Raw genomic sequence first — 18749 nt, 5'->3', positions numbered from 1 at the left:
GGATAACGCTAAGGTTGCGTGCCAGGGGGGAGGGAGTGATGGTCGAGGTGTCGATGGTGAGTGAGATGGGTCCGGTTTTGCTGAGGGTGGATTTGGTGCCTATGAGGAGGAGCTCTGTTTTGTCACTGTTGAGTTTGAGGAAGTTGTGGGTCAGCCATGTTTTTATTGTAGAGATGCAGGTTTTCGATGTGGGTGAGGGGAAGGTTCTGGGTGGATTTGGTGCTTATGTAGATCTGGGTGTTGTCGGCGTAGCAGTGGAAGTCCAGGTTGAGATTGCGGATGATGTGACCAAGGGAGAAGAGGTAGCAGATGAAGAGGAGGGGGCTGAGGACTGAGCCCTGAGGGACCCCCTGTGTGACCGGGGAGAGGGTGGATGTGTGGCCAGAGAGGGAGACGAACTGTTGCCTGTTAGTGAGGTAGGAGGTGAGCCAGTCGAGTGCAGTGCCCTCAACACCCTGTTGGCGCAGCCTTTGAAGGAGGATGGAGTGGTTCACAGTGTCAAAGGCTGCGCTAAGGTCTAGTAGTAACAGGATGTTGAGGGCACCGGAGTCTGCAGAGGTGAGGAGATCATTGGTGACTTTGACAAGGGCGGTTTCGGTGCTGTGGAGTGGGCGGAATCCAGACTGGAGGGGTTCATAGAGGTTGTTGGACTGGAGATGGGTGTGGAGTTGGGCGGCGACGATGCGTTCCAGGGTTTTGGAGAGGAATGGGAGGTTGGAGATGGGGCGGTAGTTAGAGAGGTTGGCTGGGTCCAGGGTGGGCTTTTTGAGGATGGGAGTGATGGAGGCGAGTTTGTAGACAGTGGGAAAGTGACCAAGAGATAGAGACTGGTTGAAGAGGGTGGAGAGGTGAGGGAGGAGGACAGGGAGGCAAGCCTTGGTTAGGGTTGTTGGAAGGGGGTCCAGAGAGCAGGTGGTTGTCTTGGATGCGGTGATGATGTCCAGGATGTGGGAGGAGTCGACAGGGGGAGGGGAGATAGGGGAGGAGGAGTTACTGACGGTGGCAGTCAGGGAGCTGTTGATTTGGGAGACTTTGTTGTTGAAGGCGAGGAGGAAAGAGTTACAGAGGTCAGGGGAGGAGGGTGGGTTGGTGGCCGGTGGCTGGAGCAGTTTGGTGACGGTGGAGAACAGGATGCGGGGGTTCCGGTTGGTGCTGTTGATGACGGATGAGAAGTGGGCGGATTTGGCGGCGTGGAGAGCGTCACGGTAGGAGGAGATGTGTTGTTTGAAGGCTTCAGCGTGGACAGTGAGGTGGGTTCTTTTGTAGAGACGTTCAAGTTGACGGCCAGTTTGTTTCATGGTGCGGAGTTCCGGGGTGTACCAGGGGGCGGAGTTGGTGAATGAGACAGAGGAGGTTTTCCAGGGGGCTAGGGAGTCCAGGGAGTCAGAAAGGATGGTGTTGAGCATGATGGCATAGTCGTCAGGGAAGGAGGGGGCGGAGTCAGGGGGAAAGGCAGAGGATATGAGCTGGGAGAGCATGAGTGGGTTAACTGCCTTGATGTTGCGGTAGGAGATGGTGCGTTTTCTGGGATTATGAGGCGAGGGTAGAGGGGCGGAGAAGAGGATGCAGAGATGGGTGTGGAGTTTGGCGGTGACGATGCGTTCCAGGGTTTTGGAGAGGAACGGGAGGTTGGAGATGGGGCGGTAGTTAGAGAGGTTGGCTGAGTCCAGGGTGGGCTTTTTGAGGATGGGAGTGATGGAGGCGAATTTGTAGGCAGTGGGAAAGTGACCAAGGGATAGAGACTGGTTGAAGAGGGTGGAGAGGTGAGGGAGGAGGACAGGGAGGCAAGCCTTGGTTAGAGTCGTTGGAAGGGGTTCCAGAGAGCAGGTGGTTGTCTTGGATGCGGTGATGATGTCCAGGATGTGGGAGGAGTCGACAGGGGAGAAAGCAGTGAGAGGAGGGAAGGGCGGGAGGTCAGGGAGGAGGGACTAAACTAAAACATGCAATAAAAACTAAAACACAATATAAATAAAAGAAACATGCAAGGATAAAACTTATCAAATTATACATCAATGAAACAATAAAACCAGTCCCAACTGCCGTGTGACATATGCACCAAATTACAAATATTAAGACTCAAGTGAAATAATTGCAGAATAAAGTTTTGTCCATCCTTTAATATTTGTTCTTACAGAATTCTCCTCATTAATTTGAAAAGTACACAAAAATATTTGAATTAAACCTATAGCATAAGAAGTGTTTGGTGTTCAAAGTGTTTTTGAATTATTCTACAAAGTTGTTTGCAAATTGAAACAGTTGAAGCAGTTGAACCATTTTTCAAGCAGTAAGCACATGTTTTTTACTGTGATGTAACCCCCTCAGCAAAGTTTGAGGCCTTTATCAGCTCACTGAGGTTTACTTAGGGGAAAAACTTTGGCCCTTCTTCGGGTTAAGAGCAGTTTGCATGATTAAAACAAACATCCCACGCTGGGTAAAGGGCAGTGTTGCAGAACTCAGCATACTGTAACAATGACACCTTAAAGTGACCGAAAGTGATAACAATGCTTTAATCATGGCGTCGTCACAGGGCAGAGCAAACCACTTATGAATGGTGAAGCAGCGTAGATGATACAGCAGCAGCAGCATCTCTGACCGCGAGATACAGTGTAAAGTACAATATGAACTCTCCAAAAGGAAGGGTGCTCTTGCGCTTCAGCCGGTAAATCGGTGCTCTCAGATAGGACCAGTAAGTAGGAAGGTGCAATTGGGTCACTTCAACGAGGTCTAAACCCAAAAGAAACAACTGGAGCACTCGATACAATGCAGAGATTTAATACAGGTGCACAACACCTAATAATATGAACTCCTTCACACAGTCCTGTTGTATTGTAATCTCTATCCTGGTCCTATACAGACCCTTCATTTTGTTTTTAAACCTGACAATGACAAACAATGACAAAGCAAACCGTTTGACCATTTGAAGATCAAATTGACTGAATTACGGTCTTTCTCATGCGCAATATTAAATACTGTAAAGTCTATGAATGATTGACTTACGAGATACCTGGAAATGATGAGCGACTATGTGTGTGTGATACATGTGTGTGTTTGTGGGGGTGGGGTATGTAGCAGGGGCTATTTAATGGCTGCTGACTCTGAGGATCGCCCCAGTCAGTCATGGGTCGTCCTCAGATTCAGGTGTGGACATGGACACTGTGTGTCTTCTTGAGCAGGATGTGTGTGGGTCAGGTGGTGGCCAGACCGTAAGTTTACTTTTTACTGTCTGAAATAATCATAACCCAACCCTACATGTTTTTTTTTGTTTTTGTTTAAGAGTTTATAAAAAATATGAGAAGATGCTGTTTTGCTGAATAATGTGCATTGGTATCCACTCGATGTCTCTGTGTCTACAGGCACTACATGGTGGCTGTTCCTGCAGTCATTGAAGCTGGAGCTGAAACTAAATTCTGTGTGAGTCTCCTGCAGCCCAACGAGACCGTGGTCATGACCGTCACCCTGATGTCTGAAGAGAAAAACACAACTCTTCTCAAACAGATTGCCAGTGAAGAGTTTCATACCTGCACCCAATTCCAGGTCAACTCCTTTTTTTCCTTTTACATTTATTTTTCAGTTTGTCACAGCAACTATAACTGAAAAACAACAAAAATCATTCTTTAGTTGTTCTTCTGTTCGGCCATTTTCTTTATTCTCTTTTTATATTCTTACTACTTTCCGCCTTTTTACGGTCTTCTTCTAGTCCACTTTGTTCTATTTCAACAATTCTCACATCAAAACGTTCAGCCTTTTCGGGACATTATCGGAATGACTTTTCTCTTTTCAAATATTCATACTTTTTGCAATATTCAACTATTTCTGATTTTTTTTTCCCCATAGAGAATGCATTGGAACAGTATTCAAACTCTTCAAATCTTCTTACTTCTTTCAGCCTCTAAAGCTTCACCATACTTTCTGCTAGAGACATCTTCATTCAAATTCTAAGCTGTAGACAAACTTTTTAAGTGTTCCTCTATGACTCAGCTTATTGATATCTTCAACCGTTTCTGATATTTGGCAGTTTTGAAATCATTACATTTTTTGACAAAATCCAGCTTTATAATGGGTGTGTGTTGCGTCTAACGAGCAGAGCTAGAGTGGGAAATGCTGTTTCTTAAGATTTGTAACACTTCTGGATCTGTCAATTTGTACAGTCCCTTTAATTTTTTTATGTAAATTGTTTTTCTTTCTTTCTTTCTTTCTTTCTTTCTTTCTTTCTTTCTTTCTTTCTTTCTTTCTTTCTTTCTTTCTTTCTTTCTTTCTTTCTTTCATTAATTCAGCATCTTTAATTTTTCCATGTTAATTTTCTTTTTTTCTGTTCTATTTTTTATGTTATGAACTTCTGTATTATCTTCTTACTTTGAAGACCACCGCTTTTTTGGCTTCCACCTCTCCTGCACAATGTTTAATTTAACTATTTTTATTGTTTATGCAGGTTATAGAATGTGCAAATGAAATAAACTAAAACATAAACAAGATGTTTTTTCCCCTCACAGGCTCCTGTAGTGCAGAATCAAGACGTACAGAAGTTCGAGGTGGAAGTACGAGGCGACACGTTTTACTCTAGAGAAGTCAGAAGAGTCATGTTCAAAGTCTATAAACCAGCAACGTTCGTCCAAACCGATAAACCAGTCTACCTCCCTGGACAAACAGGTAATTTTGACCTGCTGATCTGTACTGTATAGCCTACTGTTGTTGTACTTTACTGTACACAATATCTGAATCCACCTGAATACCATCTAGAAATGGTATGTATACGTACCATTTCTAGATGGGAGCACCCAGTCAATGTGGAGCTAGATTTGTGTTTGACGCAAGAAATTGTCAATTCGGTTTGTTTAAAGTCGGGCCAGGGCAACATGATTCATGGATGGGCAGAATCAATCTCCTAGAGCTTATTTATTTATTTGTTTCATTCATTGAAACCTGAGACAGACAACAGCAGCAAATGGCATTGTCGATAAGAATAAATCTAGACTGATTAATACAACACCAAAGACATTAGGTTGTTGATCCTCACAAAAACAACAGATATTTAATGAAACCTTTTTCTTCAAAAAAAAAAAAATGTAATAACTTTATGAAATGAATTAATTGAGGTGGCTGCTGGTTTTTAGAGTTCTTTACCAACTGCAGGTTCCCATTGCATGTTGGGAAACACATGGCTGTCTCCTGGCGTAAGAATCAGAGAAATGACAGTACATGTACAGTAGATAGTTTGCTCACAGATTGCATCATTACTGTTAAACTCACAGTGAGATAAGGTGAAAACAACAGAGGGTTCACAGAAGAAGCAGATTATTCTGTGCACAAGCTTCATTTAATTGAATCTCTTTGAATTCCTCTCAGTGCATTTCAGAGTCGTCACACTGGACAACAAGTTTCGACCCGCCGCTCGCCTGGTGAGTGTTTGACCGACCTGTCGCTCCTCCTTCTGTAAACCACAGTGTTAGCGGACTGTACAGTAGAGCACGCACCAAGTTAAACACTAGTTACGTTATGGAGCGGGCGATCGATCGACATGGTTGTCCTCTTCAACCTGAAGTACTCAGCTCCTGATCAAGGGTCAATAGTGCAACAGAGGCTGAAAATACAGTTCATGACTCTATGAAACTGCTTTCATTCATGTTGATATTCGTTACATGCTTCATTTTTTTTTTTTTTTAAACATGAATATATGAGCTGAAGCCTTTATGAACTCAAACACAAAACTGAAGTGTTACAGATTTCTTAAATGAACTTATGTCTAGTCCGGACTCATTAGAACCAGAACATCATGAACCAACCTGATCCTTCATTAACATCTTGTTTTTCCCTTTCCCTTCCCTTTGCAGTACGATTCAATTGAAATTGAGGTAAGAATCACACATTTACACTTCACATTACACTCAAATACAATTAGGAGAAAACAGAGAGTTTCTTCTGTCTTTTTAACTTCTCAGCTTGTGAATCTAGAAACATCAGGTGCTTCCCAAACAAACATGAGCAACATTATGTCAGATGTCAGTGTTTCAAATCGCATAAAAGCTTGAGTGATATTTTAATTTAAATAATTTGGTCCCTACCTCTACTGATGCAGGTGTGTTTACATGTGAACATGAGTCATTCAGTTTGAGAAGGTCACAGTAAGAGACGGTAAATTTGGCCAACGTGACCTTCCTTTATAAGCTTCATTTTACATATTTATTCCTTTACGTTTCTTAAATAAAAAATCATTATATTTTGGTGAAAAATATGTTCTATATATCTTTATTCAACTCTGTTCATTGATTTCTCCCATTTTGAACATAATACACAAGATAACAGACAGTAATACATTAAAATTACTGTATATTAAATTATGTATCTCAAAACAAAAAATAAAGATAAACAGATAAAGGTACTGTATTGTGACGACCCTCTCATGGGCTGGAGGCTGACCTGGCAGCCAATTTAGGGTTGTCAGCTGATTCGCTACACCTGGGCCCGTCCTATAAAGGCTCGGCCATGTGCTTCACTCTTTCTCTCCCTTCCACTCGCTGACATCCATTTTGGTTTTGGTTTTGCACCTTCAACACCTCCACAGCACACAGACCACTCATCCATGCATTGCACTCATGATACATCCTACAGACTTCCACACCCTATTGTACATTTGGTTTATGTTTTAGTTATAATAAATTATTTGTTCTTAGTTAAACTTTGTGTGGTCTCCCTCCTTGTCACATCCACCGAGCCAGTTTGTGACAAATGGGGGCTCGTCCGGGTTAAGACAATGAATAAATAAAACATGTTACATCAAAACACCATACCATTTATTCATTGCAATATCCTAAACAAAAGGACTACTGAACCTGGCCTCAACTAATAACACCAACAATACATTTATCAAAAGTAAACCCTGGGACTGCTGTCAGGACAAACGAAAAGGGTCAAAGTGGATCTCGATTTAAGAGAGTGAGCAGCCAACAGTAGCCACACAAGTGGGTGCCACTCCCACCAGATACCAAAATGGCTACCAACATGAGGGAAACTACAAAATGAAGGTTAATTACTTACACGATACTGCAGGTGACCAAACAAAATCGAGTGCAGCCACAAACTAACGGGTCACACAAAGTAGTTGCTATCTAGCGACAAACAAAGACCCGAACAAACAAAGTGACCTGCCACTGCGACGACACAAAATTGCCTCCAAGCAGTCTGCCATTAACCAACAGACACGGACCTTAGTCAACTCCATCACACAAAGATCCACTGATCTATGGAGAGACGTACACAAGGTCCAAACGAAGCCACAACTAAGCAACCAGTAACATACACAAGTGACTCAACCGAAAGTGGACTGCAACAGCACAACACAAAAGAGGTCACACAGTAGCCACTGCTACACAAAATGTTGCCAACTTACATCTAAGCTGCAACCGAACGACCCAACGAATGCACTGTGCAGGTACATCACAAAAAGTCACATCCCAAAAGTTACTGTTACTATTTTACACACAGAATCCAGGCGAAACTAGAGGTAGCGTCAACCCACAAGAGACTGTGATTACGCTGCTGTGCAACTCTGCTGAAGAGTGACGTTGTGGAGAGGCACCCTGTAATACGGTTAACTATCTAGTAGGGGTGTAACGGTACACAAAAGTCACGGTTCGGTACGTACCTCGGTTCAGGGGTCATGGTTCGGTACGGTTTCGGTACAACAGACACTAATTGAATGTAAAACTAAAATCTGTCTTGTGTTATAAAAGTTAAAAGAAAAAAGAATACAAAATAAAACAAGTGCATTAGGAGTGTTATAATGCCATTCATTAATTCTAGAGGAAAAAAAACGTGCACTTGACAACTGGCAACTATTATTCAAATTATTAAATTATTATTATTAAAAAAAATATTATTAAAAAAACAAAACAATAAACTGACATCAATGTTGGTTTACACAGTTAAATTAGACTATCAGTTACTTTGGTGATGTTTCTGGTCCTGCCTGTGTTCATAAAACATATTAGGCAGCTACAAGCACATCCCCCAAAAAACTGAAGACAGGTGCTGGCCACCAAGAAAGACACAGGTAAGGAAAAAAGGAGACCGCACACTAGTTAAAAGCTCCCGTGACAGTTTAATGTCACTCACATTTCGGGCGTCAGCCCTTCATCAGACAATGTCTCTGATTATAGCCTATATAGTGTGCGGTCTCCTTTTCTCCTCACCTGTCTGTGTTCATGTCAAGAGGCTTAAAAGCTGTGGGATAAGTTGTTGCACACAACTAGTCTTTTTACTTGCACCAGTGATTGACATATCGGGTTGAACATGCGCTACGTGTTTGATGCGTTTCTAGCGACGCACCGCGCATCCGTGAAACATCGCCGACGGACTTTGTCCGGTGGACCAGTCGCGAGCATGGATGTATTATGGTCGCGAGCCGCCGCCGCCGCCGCCGTTTGTTTCATTGAGAAGCCACAGTGACATGAATGAAGCAGACAGCTCTCCTCCTCTAACTTCACTCTCTCATCACTTCTCTTCTTCGTCTGCTATGACGACTGCAGGCAGCTTCGAGGCTCATTACCGCCACCTGGATTCGAGTGAGGACTCAACTTTTTTTTTTTTCTTTTTTTTTTTAATATTCATTCAGACGTATTCGTCGTGTGACTGTGTGCACCGAACCGTGACCCCCGTACCGTGACGGCACGGGACGAATACATATACCGTTACACCCCTACTATCTAGTCTTCAGTGGCTTCCCGGGAGGCTTCTTTAAACGTTGAACTCTGCGAGTGAACAATGGACCCAGGCAAGGTCCACTGCCACACAGAAAACGTACCCACACCCAGGTTTCACCACCAAAAACAAGAACGGCAAAATAACAAAGTGGCAAGAGTCTCACTCTGCCCGACGACTACCTTACAGGGAGCTCTCAAGCAAACACAGGCAGGCAGTTAAATCACAAACCATCTTGAAAAGAAGACTACTACAGCTACAAACCTTTACTTCACCTCATGGTTGTTCGTATCCCGGACGAGCCTCCAATTGTTACGCCCCAGAACTTCGTTGGCCCCGGAGGGGCATAACAATGGACCCAAGCAATGACCCAAACACAAACACAAAGACGCTAACTTAACTAAAAGAGGATTTAATCCACAACATAAAGGTACAAACAAGATAAACATAAGCTAACACAAACAAAAGCCATGATGGGAGGCAGGCAAGCCTAGCAGTCCCCAGCACTGCCCCCTCTTCCAGTGTCAGCTGCAGGGTATTTAGCTCAGTGGACCAGGTGAGCCTCGTTTCGCTGATTGGGACCTGGGTGGAGCTGTGGGGGAACAAGGAGGGGGAGAGAAAGACACAGACACACACAAGGCCGAACCCCTTCCGGCCGTAACAGTATACAAAAAAAAAAAAACCCTAAACAAACAAAAAATTCTTTAATGGTGTTTTTTATGATCTTGTTTTGTTTTCAAGAGATATGCTCCTACAAATACTACACACATGACTTTACTCTTTGTGTCATCATCAACTCTTGTTCCTCTGCTTTTATATAATTCAACAGGATGTTAACTCAAACCTGATTGGACAGTGGCAGAATGAAACAGCAGAGAGTAAAATCCTGCAGCTGTCTTACTCCTTGAACTCCAAGGCCCGTGAGGGATTCTACCAGATCATCGTGTCCTTCGGTGAAGACAAAGTTCATCACAGCTTCAAGGTGGAGAAATATGGTACATCATCTTTATCTCTGTTTTCACCACGCTGCATTTTGCTCTCTGCTTTGTCGCAAAGCACGAATGTTAACAACCACATTTTGTCTTTTAGTTCTGCCTAAATTTGACGTGAAACTGGAAACACCCGATGAAGTAAGCGTCGAGCGAGAACAAGTCCAGGTTGAAGTATGTGCCAAGTAAGTACGAGCTCTTAAGCGCACTCTTTAAAGGGATAGTTCAACATTTTGGCAAATTGGCCCATTGCCATAATCCCTATAGTCATAGCAGTAGGTTCGTTACCTATATTTGTCGGTGCAAGCTATTTTTAGAGCGGCGGAGCAGAGCCGCGAGCTGCTCAGAGCTACGCTACGGAGGCTAATGGGATTTCTTGGTTTCCCTCATCAAACTCATAAAATACACAATCCAACAACTCCAAAACGCTCTGGTGGACAAGTTGTGACCTGCACATTCACCACGCTATGAGATCATTATGGAACGTTACGAAACAGAGCCATTTTAGAGGTAAATACAGAGACTGCTTGATGAAAAACTGTCCCTGAAGGCAACGCGCATCATCGGTTTTGCATAGCTTGGTGAATGTGCAGGTCACAACTTGTGGATTGTGTATTTGATGAGTTTGATGAGGGAAACCAAGAAATCCCATTAGCCTCTGTAGTGTAGCTCTGAGCAGCTCGCGGCTCTGCCCCGCCGTTCTAAAAATAGCTTGCACCGACAATTAAAGGTAACGAACCTACTGCTATGACTATAGCGATTATGGCAATGGGCCAATTAGCCAAAATGTTGAACTATCCCTTTAAATAAAAACACATCCCATTTGCCACGTGACTCCACATCTTTTATTAATTCCCGTCACATTAGGTACACGTATGGGCAGCCTGTGCCAGGTCCAGTTAAAGTTGAGATGTGCCGACCTCTTAATCGCTACACTGAGACGTTGATGATCGCCACGCCTGAGAATCCGGAGGGAGTCCCTGATGTGACAGCGCCATGCTTCAAGGAGACAAAGAAGGTGAGAAACAAGGTTCATGTAGAGGTGACACAGACACCAGAAAAGAGACTGGATATTGTTGTGTCTTGTCAGGAGGAGCATTAAACTATGAAAATAGTAATTAAACTCAAGCTTACTGGATTAACCCTCTTCTCGGTCTTCAGTTTGCTTAGTTAAAGGAATAAACTTAATGAAACTTCAATTTTATTCCACAATAATGACCGTAGTTTTGAGATATAATAATATATTATTGTATAACCACCAAGGGATTATGTCATTATTTTTACATAATTCATTCCTGCCATATTTCATTTTTCTCCCCATTCCATAAACACGGATGCGTGATCATTTCAACACAGAGGCCAACCATTGGATTTTGCTAAATGAATCTGTTTTGTTTTAATCTAATCTAATTTTATTGTAATTCTTAGACGGACAAGAAAGGCTGTGCCACTTTTACCGTCCCGATGTCAACTTTCACGAAGATCGACCAAAAAGCGGTGCGAGACCACCTGCGCCTCAAGGCCACGATGGAAGAGGAAGGGACAGGCAAGTCTTACTGTATCATAGTTTTTGTATTAGAAAAGTACAACATCATGTATCACAACACAGCGTTTTTAACACGGAGACTTCTTGTGTAGGTGTTTCACGCCTGCAGGAGAAGAGGATCCAGATTACGTATGCTATTGGAAAGCTGTCCTTCATTGACACACCCAAGATTTATCACAAGGGAGTGGACATGGAGGGAAAAGTGAGTGTTTGTCGTCCTGCTCAGCGTCTCTCTACAGAAGACACGAGTCTGCTCAGTGACACCACTTCTTGTGCGTCCAACAGGTCAAAGCAGTTCGCCATGATGACACACCCATCGCCAACATGAAGCTCTACTTGTTTGAGGGAGAACGGTGGTCTAACCGTCTCTTGCAAAATCTCACCACTGACGGAAACGGCGTCGCCAGTTTCTCAGTCAGCACAAAAGGCTTCCAAGGGGACGCCCAGCTCAAAGTAAGTTCCCACTGGGTTCCTAAATACAGTGGCAAGAAAAAGTATGTGAACCCTTTGATTTAATAAATGGTTGAACCTTCTTTGGCAGAAACAACCTCAACCACACATTTCCTCGATTAGAACTGCACAACACTCGAATTTTGGACCATTCGTCCTTACAGAACTCAGCTCAGCCATGTTCATTGGATGTCTGATGTAAATGGCTCTCTTGAGGTCATTCAATAGCATCTGTATTAGCCTTGCATAGCCAGAGAGCCTGGTATAGACCAGAGCGGCATTTTTATGCAAATGAGAATGACTGATGCATTCTGGGTAATTTAGGGGCAGCGCCAGGCATCCCTCCATTGAAAAGTTCAGCCTAACTGGCTTGACAAACTAACTAACAAAAAAGTTGGCTGTTAACAGGCTATTTACAGACAACACTTAGCCAAAACCTACCTGGTGACTCGACCAAATACGTGTAGATGTCTGGGTCAGACATTTCTGGCCACTTTGTGGGGTCATTGATCATTGTGGGAGGCTAAATGAGCATACCGCTAGATTCATTCATTGTGATTTTTCAACATAGCGTGAACGGTCGGTTTCAAAGAGGGTGTCAAAATAATTATGAGACATAGTGCTACAAAAGAAACAAAAAATAAAACATTCAGATTGATTGTTAGTTAGTCTAAGCTCCATCAAAACACGAAAAGCCACTGTGTGCAATGTAAAAATGCCGGGCGCTGCCCCTAAATTACCCAGGATGCATCAGTCATTCTCATTTGCATAAAAAAGCTGCTCTGGTCTATACATTCACTCTGAATTTTGTCTGGATTCTGGTCCTGTCTGGAGAGCGGATCTGGAATTCCCCAAATTCAAAAAAGTAAAAGTGTTCACCAAAATAAAACCTAGAAAATAGACAATACAACAAAAGAAAAAGGTTAACTTAATAGCTAAATTATATTCTTTAAATTAAAAAGTTTCATGGCATTTTTATTAGCCTGGTGCTTTTATTTTGACGGGAAAGGCCTATCTCTCTCTTCCTGGTTCTGGTTGCTCACCAAAACAGTCACTAAACACCCCAGACTAATCTGTAGGTCTATTGGCTTCAGGTTTGGGCTCTGACTGGGCTACTCCAAAAGGTGGATTCTCTTTTTTTCTTTTGAAGCCACTCTGTTCTAGATTTACTTCGATATTTACCCAACTTCTACTGAGTTTCAGCTGGTGGACGGCCAACCTGGACATTATCCTGTAGGTCGGATGCCTAAGAAAAATGTAATCTTAGTTTCATCACTCCACAAAACATTTTCCTTTTCTTTCCTTTTCTCTGGCAAACTTCAGGCCTGTAATGGAAAGCAAAGCAATTAATGCAGAAAACTAGGAGATTCCAAAAGGTTCACATACTTTTTAGGCTGCAAGCGACCAAGGTTCAACTATCGTAGCTAGGACCAGTTTTTTTCTCCATCTCAACCAGCGTGAGATTCATTTATAATGTTTTCCTTTCTGCACCCAAGGTTCACAGTGAACCGACCTTGAGCTACGTCGGTTACAGGACTCCCTTCATTGAGCCTGGACATCTGACGGTGTCCATGGCCCAGGAGTCCACTGTCGATACTAAATCAGCCAGCTACCTGGAGGTGAAGAAGAGGGATGATCCACTTCCCTGCGACAAGGAAGAGGAAATCTTCATCCATTACACAGTAGTGGGAGAGAAACAGGGCTCAATGCACGTGATGTATCTGGTGAGTGACTATCACACACACACAAACACACACCAAGTATTAAATTACCTTGTTAGTGTTGTAGTCCGGTCTTTAGAACACATCTTCAAGGTCTTGGTTTTGTCTTGTCTTTTTAACCACAACGTCTCTGTCACTGTCTCACTTTGGTTCACGTGATGTAATTCAATAAGTTACAGATAATTCAAATAGTTGTACTAAAGTATCTGCTTGTGTAACCATCTGAACAACTTGGTGTCACCATGATGACAACAGTGGAAGGAGTAGGGGTGTAACGGTACATGTATTTGTATTGAACCGATTCGGTACGGGGCGTTCGGTTCGGCACAGCGCTGAGAACGAGTGCGTTTCGGTACAGAAGTTGTGTGTGTTTACAGTCCGCCTGCAGCTACACGTGCAGCCCGTTTACGTTGTGGTTATCACTAATGCTACCGCTAGCGAGAAAACAGAGGTTTGAAGACCCTTCCTGCTTGTAGGAGGAGTGGAGGTGGGGGCTGGGGCTCCTATCTCCTCTCTGTCTGTCTGTCTGCCTGTCTGTCTGCCTGCCCGTCTGTCCGTCCGTCCCTCCGTCTGTCTGTCTCTCTCTCTGTGTCGCGCACGGGCTCCAGCACATGTGGATCTGCTGCAGATGCGCCAAGAGCAGGCGCACGTCGCTGCTGTGTTGACACTACGCACTGTGCCGATCGTGATGATCCGCGTCATTTATTTATTTATTTGCGGCCGAATGGTTGCATCGTCAGGCAGCCATTGTGGCATTTGCCCACATTGCTGGCTTGAACTGTTAGTGCTGCACTTTACATGTAAAAAAAAAAAAAAAAAAGTTGTGTGAGAAGTTTTTTTTAAATCATATTTTATATGTTTTGTTTATTTGTGAATATTTTATTCATTGTAAGGCTTATTTTATATGTTTTGTTAATTTGAGAATAATTTATTGAACTTATAAGGCAGCACTTTACAACAGTAGGCTATTTTATTTTTCATATTTTGTATAATGGTTTAGTAAGTTTATAAGTTAAGTTTAATACGTTTATACGTTTATTTGTACCAGGGACAATGTACCTACAACATAACATTAGTAGATGAGTAAAATAATTACATTTGACTAAAACATGTAAATTTGGTTTAGAAAAATTCCTAATAAACAACAAGCAAATTTATGTTTTGCATTTGGTTCTCTTACTGTACCGAAAATGAACCGAACCGAGACCTCAAAACCGAGGTACGTACCGAACCGTGACTTTTGTGTATCGTTACACCCCTAGGAAGGAGACTTCAGCAGGTTCTGTGGGTAACACTTAATAGACCATTTATAAATGGTAAACAGATCGTTTACTAATGTATAATCATCATTTATAAACAGCATGTAGACCAATTATAAATGGTAAATAGATAAGTTATAAATGTTTAACCATAATTTATAATTGGCAAATAGGTAGTTTATTTATGTAAGTTAATAGTTAATTTACCATTAACAAGCAATTAAATTATGATTAACAATGTTTATTAATTATTAATGGACTATTTATTAAATGTTTATATAAGGTTTAAATGTTGGTTGTAAAACATCTATAAAGATTAAAATGTGTATCAGTGGCACTTTGTTAATGGTTAATATTTGGTTTATAAACCATCTAGAAACATTACTTAGATGGTTATTGTAAAGTTGCAACATATGTTTGTAATACTTTGTAAACGATTAACAATTGGTTTATAAACCACCTATAAACATTACGTAGATGTTATTGTAAAGTGGCGACTTATGTTCATAATTATTTAAATGATTAATACGTTGTTTGTACTGGAAATCATCAAGTGACATTTATTTGACTTCTTTTAATGGTGATCTATAACAGAGTGATTATTTTTTGCAAAAGAATAGGGTCTGATCATCGTATTGAACACATTTATGAACAGAGTCAATAACATGCAACACTGTACGACAGGCGAAAATGGTGGGATTACAACACAACAATGACAACGTAATTTTAAATTTGATGATTACATTTGAATTGATGATACAATATTCAGGCACACTGCACTTTAAATTAAAGGGATAGTTCACCCAAAATTCAAATTTCACTCTTTATCTACTCCCCCTCATGTGGACTAAGGGCTGGGAGAAGTTTCAGAGTCCTCTGTGCCTTCTCGGAGTTACAGCGGGGCTCCGTGCAGCACTGCATGTCCATATGACAGTAGCGAACAGGGCTCACTTTTCTTCGTCCAAAAAGACATACCAAAAAACATCCAAATACCTCCATACTGCTCGTCTGTAATGTCCCTCTTGTATTGAAGCCCCAACATGAGAAATTGTTCCGAAAAAAATTAAATAAGTCTATATTTTAAGCTTGTTTGTAGCGGAAGCTCCCAGTGTCTCAGTTCAGTGCTCTGCCTGGGTCTGTGCAAATCGGAAGGGAAGAAGAACAAGAGGGACATTACAGACGAGCTGTGTGGAGGTATTTGGATGTTTTTTGATGTGTCTTTTTGGACGAAGAAAAATTAGCTCCGTTCTCAACCGTCATATGGACATGCAGTGTTGCATGGAGCCCCGCTGTTACTCAGAGAAGGCACAGAGGACTCTGAAACTTCTCCCAGCCCTTAGTCCACATGAGGGGAAGTAGATAATTAGTGAAATTTGAATTTTGGGTGAACTATCCCTTTAAAGGGACAATGAGGAGTTTCTATTTGGTTATAAAAAAAGTCTCACGTTAATGTGTATGAATCTACGCTACCCACACTTGTTAATGGGCCCATTTTCGATAAATATATAGTTTTGTCTTTATCGTTATTTTGTTATTAGCCGACCAGCGTTTCCTTACTTTCGGTTTCGCAACGAGTCATGAGAATAACGCAGCTGAATCGCCGTTTATGGTCGGAACTACGACGGTATGTGATCATCTTTGAACCTCTGACTTTAATTCTTGATGAATGAAAACATGAGTCTGTCTTGCGCCGGTCAAAGAATTTCTCGGTGCGCGGAGGCTCATAAATGTAGTGTGAAAACGCTTCGCTTTTCCAAAACTCCTCAAATTTAAAATTACGTTGTCATTGTTGTGTTGTAATCCCACCATTTTCGCCTGTGGTACAGTGTTGCATGTTATTGACTCTGTTCATAAATGTGTTCAATACGATGATCAGACCCTATTCTTTTGCAAAAAATAATCACTCTGTTATAGATCACCATTAAAAGAAGTCAAATAAATGTCACTTGATGATTTCCAGTACAAACAACGTATTAATCATTTAAATAATTATGAACATAAGTCGCCACTTTACAATAACCATCTAAGTAATGTTTATAGGTGGTTTATAAACCAATTGTTAATCGTTTACAAAGTATTACAAACATATGTTGCAACTTTACAATAACCATCTAAGTAATGTTTCTAGATGGTTTATAAACCAAATATTACCCATTTACAAAGTGCCACTGATACACATTTTAATCTTTATAGATGTTTTACAACCAACATTTAAACCTTATATAAACATTTAATAAATAGTCCATTAATAATTAATAAACATTATTAATCATAATAATTATAATTAATTGCTTGTTAATGGTAAATTAACTATTAACTTACATAAATAAACTACCTATTTGCCAATTATAAATTATGGTTAAACATTAATAACTTATCTTCTATTTACTATTTATAATTGGTCTACATGCTGTTTATAAATGATGATTATACATTAGTAAACGATCTGTTTACCATTTATAAATGGTCTATTAACCATTTATAAATGGTCTATTTACCATTTATAAACAATGGTTATTGTAAAGTGTTACCCACAGGATTATTATGAGGACTGGTACCGGATACAGTGATGGTCTTGAAATTGGTCTCGCATTGGTTTGGTCTCGGTCTTGGACTTGGTCTCATCCCCCTTTGGTCCTGGTCCTTGACTACAACACTACCTTGTATACACAAGAGCCAACAAAAACAGCTAACGTTAGTTAGTATGACATTGCTCGACAGCAATCTGAGCAGTTAGCCTCCTAGCTATAACAACATTAGCTAAATGAATCTTGCCAATCACTAATAGAAACATTTAATATTATGAAGCATCAACATTTTTAAATCACCTACCCACTGAATCTTAGATGTAAAAAGTTCTTTTTAAAGTCAATTTTAAAACCAAACAAGTACACAAAGGCAACAAACATCCATTCAACCTTCTAAATGTCAGTCTTAAATGAAGAATAATAATTAATTTCAACAATAAAATAATAGATTATCAATAAAACTGCAGGCCAAACATTTAGCAAATGATTATTATCATCATTTCCGTCCTGTATCACCACATTGTTGTTCCACATATTTTCATTTCATCACTTAGTGTAATTTTTTCTGAAATCCTCCAGGTCTTGTCCAGAGGAGTCATCGTCATGCAAGGATTCAAACAGATCGAAGTTCAAGATCAATCAGGTGAGTAACGCCTGGCTTTAATCACGACCAGATGTTATTCAAACAGCTGTTTTATTGATGCATGGTCATGGAGGTGTGTGAATGGAACTAACAGTTGGTTTGTTATTTCAGTGAATGAGGGCGACATGTCCTTTAAGTTGACTGTGACTCCAGACTCAGCACCAGACGTCCAGGTTCTGGCTTACGCCGTCCTGCCCAGCGAGACTGTGATGGCCCACAGCGCCGACTTCTCCACAGAGAAATGCTTTGGTCACAAGGTCAGTGTAAGAAGAAGAAGAAGAAGAAGAAGAAGAACCCAATCCAATCCACTTTATTTTTATAGCACATTTCCAAAACATAAAAGTTTACCAAAGTGCTGCACAGTGATCAATATAGACATAGAGCACAAAATGGTTAAGTAAGAAAAGAAGTCAGAAGACACGTAATACTGTTTGGAATGCATATAAAACAGTTGTTCACAAAAAAGAAGACACGTAATAAGAATAAAAAATGATGATAATTTTAAAAAATGAATACAAAAATCAATAAATAATTAAGAGCCATAAAAGAACAAATGGATTAAAAGGAGAAGGAGAAGGCGAAGAAGACGACATTGTGCACCTTTCACATGGAGGTGTGACGTGGACGAGATTATAGCCATTTTACTGTACACCACTAAAGTCCAGGTGATGTGCTGTGTGTTATTCAGATTGCTCTGGAGTTTTCTCCGTCCTCAGCCGTCCCAGGAGAGGAGACCACCATGCAGCTGACCACCCAGCCTGACTCTCTTTGTGGTGTGAGCGCCGTCGACCAGAGCGTCCTCATCAAGGAGCCGGGGAAGACTCTGACTGCAGAGAAGGTAACTGCTGCAGTCGACCATTAAAAGATGCTCAGATCCTTAAGTTTAAACGTCCTCCACAACCATGAACATTATCAGTCA

General features: G+C 41.4%; 1 protein-coding gene across 2 annotated transcripts in view; it reads left to right on the top strand.

Moving 5' to 3' along the window:
* Positions 1 to 918: 918 nt before the first annotated feature.
* The window catches only part of LOC310995816 (alpha-2-macroglobulin-like), a 31347-nt gene continuing 13516 nt past the window's right edge, over positions 919 to 18749 (top strand). The window contains exons 1-15 of one of the 2 annotated variants that reach the window (XM_083984956.1): positions 919 to 1205; positions 3354 to 3534; positions 4491 to 4647; positions 5344 to 5396; positions 5829 to 5849; positions 9524 to 9689; positions 9784 to 9868; positions 10551 to 10701; positions 11112 to 11229; positions 11322 to 11431; positions 11515 to 11682; positions 13176 to 13403; positions 17767 to 17830; positions 17942 to 18087; positions 18519 to 18668. In XM_083984956.1, the coding sequence (XP_083841082.1) occupies positions 934 to 1205; positions 3354 to 3534; positions 4491 to 4647; positions 5344 to 5396; positions 5829 to 5849; positions 9524 to 9689; positions 9784 to 9868; positions 10551 to 10701; positions 11112 to 11229; positions 11322 to 11431; positions 11515 to 11682; positions 13176 to 13403; positions 17767 to 17830; positions 17942 to 18087; positions 18519 to 18668 (2070 nt within the window). In that variant the 5' untranslated portion in view covers positions 919 to 933. Of the gene's footprint in view, positions 1206 to 3046; positions 3204 to 3353; positions 3535 to 4490; positions 4648 to 5343; positions 5397 to 5828; positions 5850 to 9523; positions 9690 to 9783; positions 9869 to 10550; positions 10702 to 11111; positions 11230 to 11321; positions 11432 to 11514; positions 11683 to 13175; positions 13404 to 17766; positions 17831 to 17941; positions 18088 to 18518; positions 18669 to 18749 lie in introns of those variants that run through there. The other variant, XM_083984957.1, reaches the window with a different exon arrangement.

The sequence above is a fragment of the Trachurus trachurus genome (genome assembly GCF_905171665.1).
Source record: "Trachurus trachurus genome assembly, chromosome: 13".
NCBI lineage: Eukaryota > Metazoa > Chordata > Actinopteri > Carangiformes > Carangidae > Trachurus > Trachurus trachurus.
This window is presented reverse-complemented; position numbering and strand designations above follow the sequence as displayed.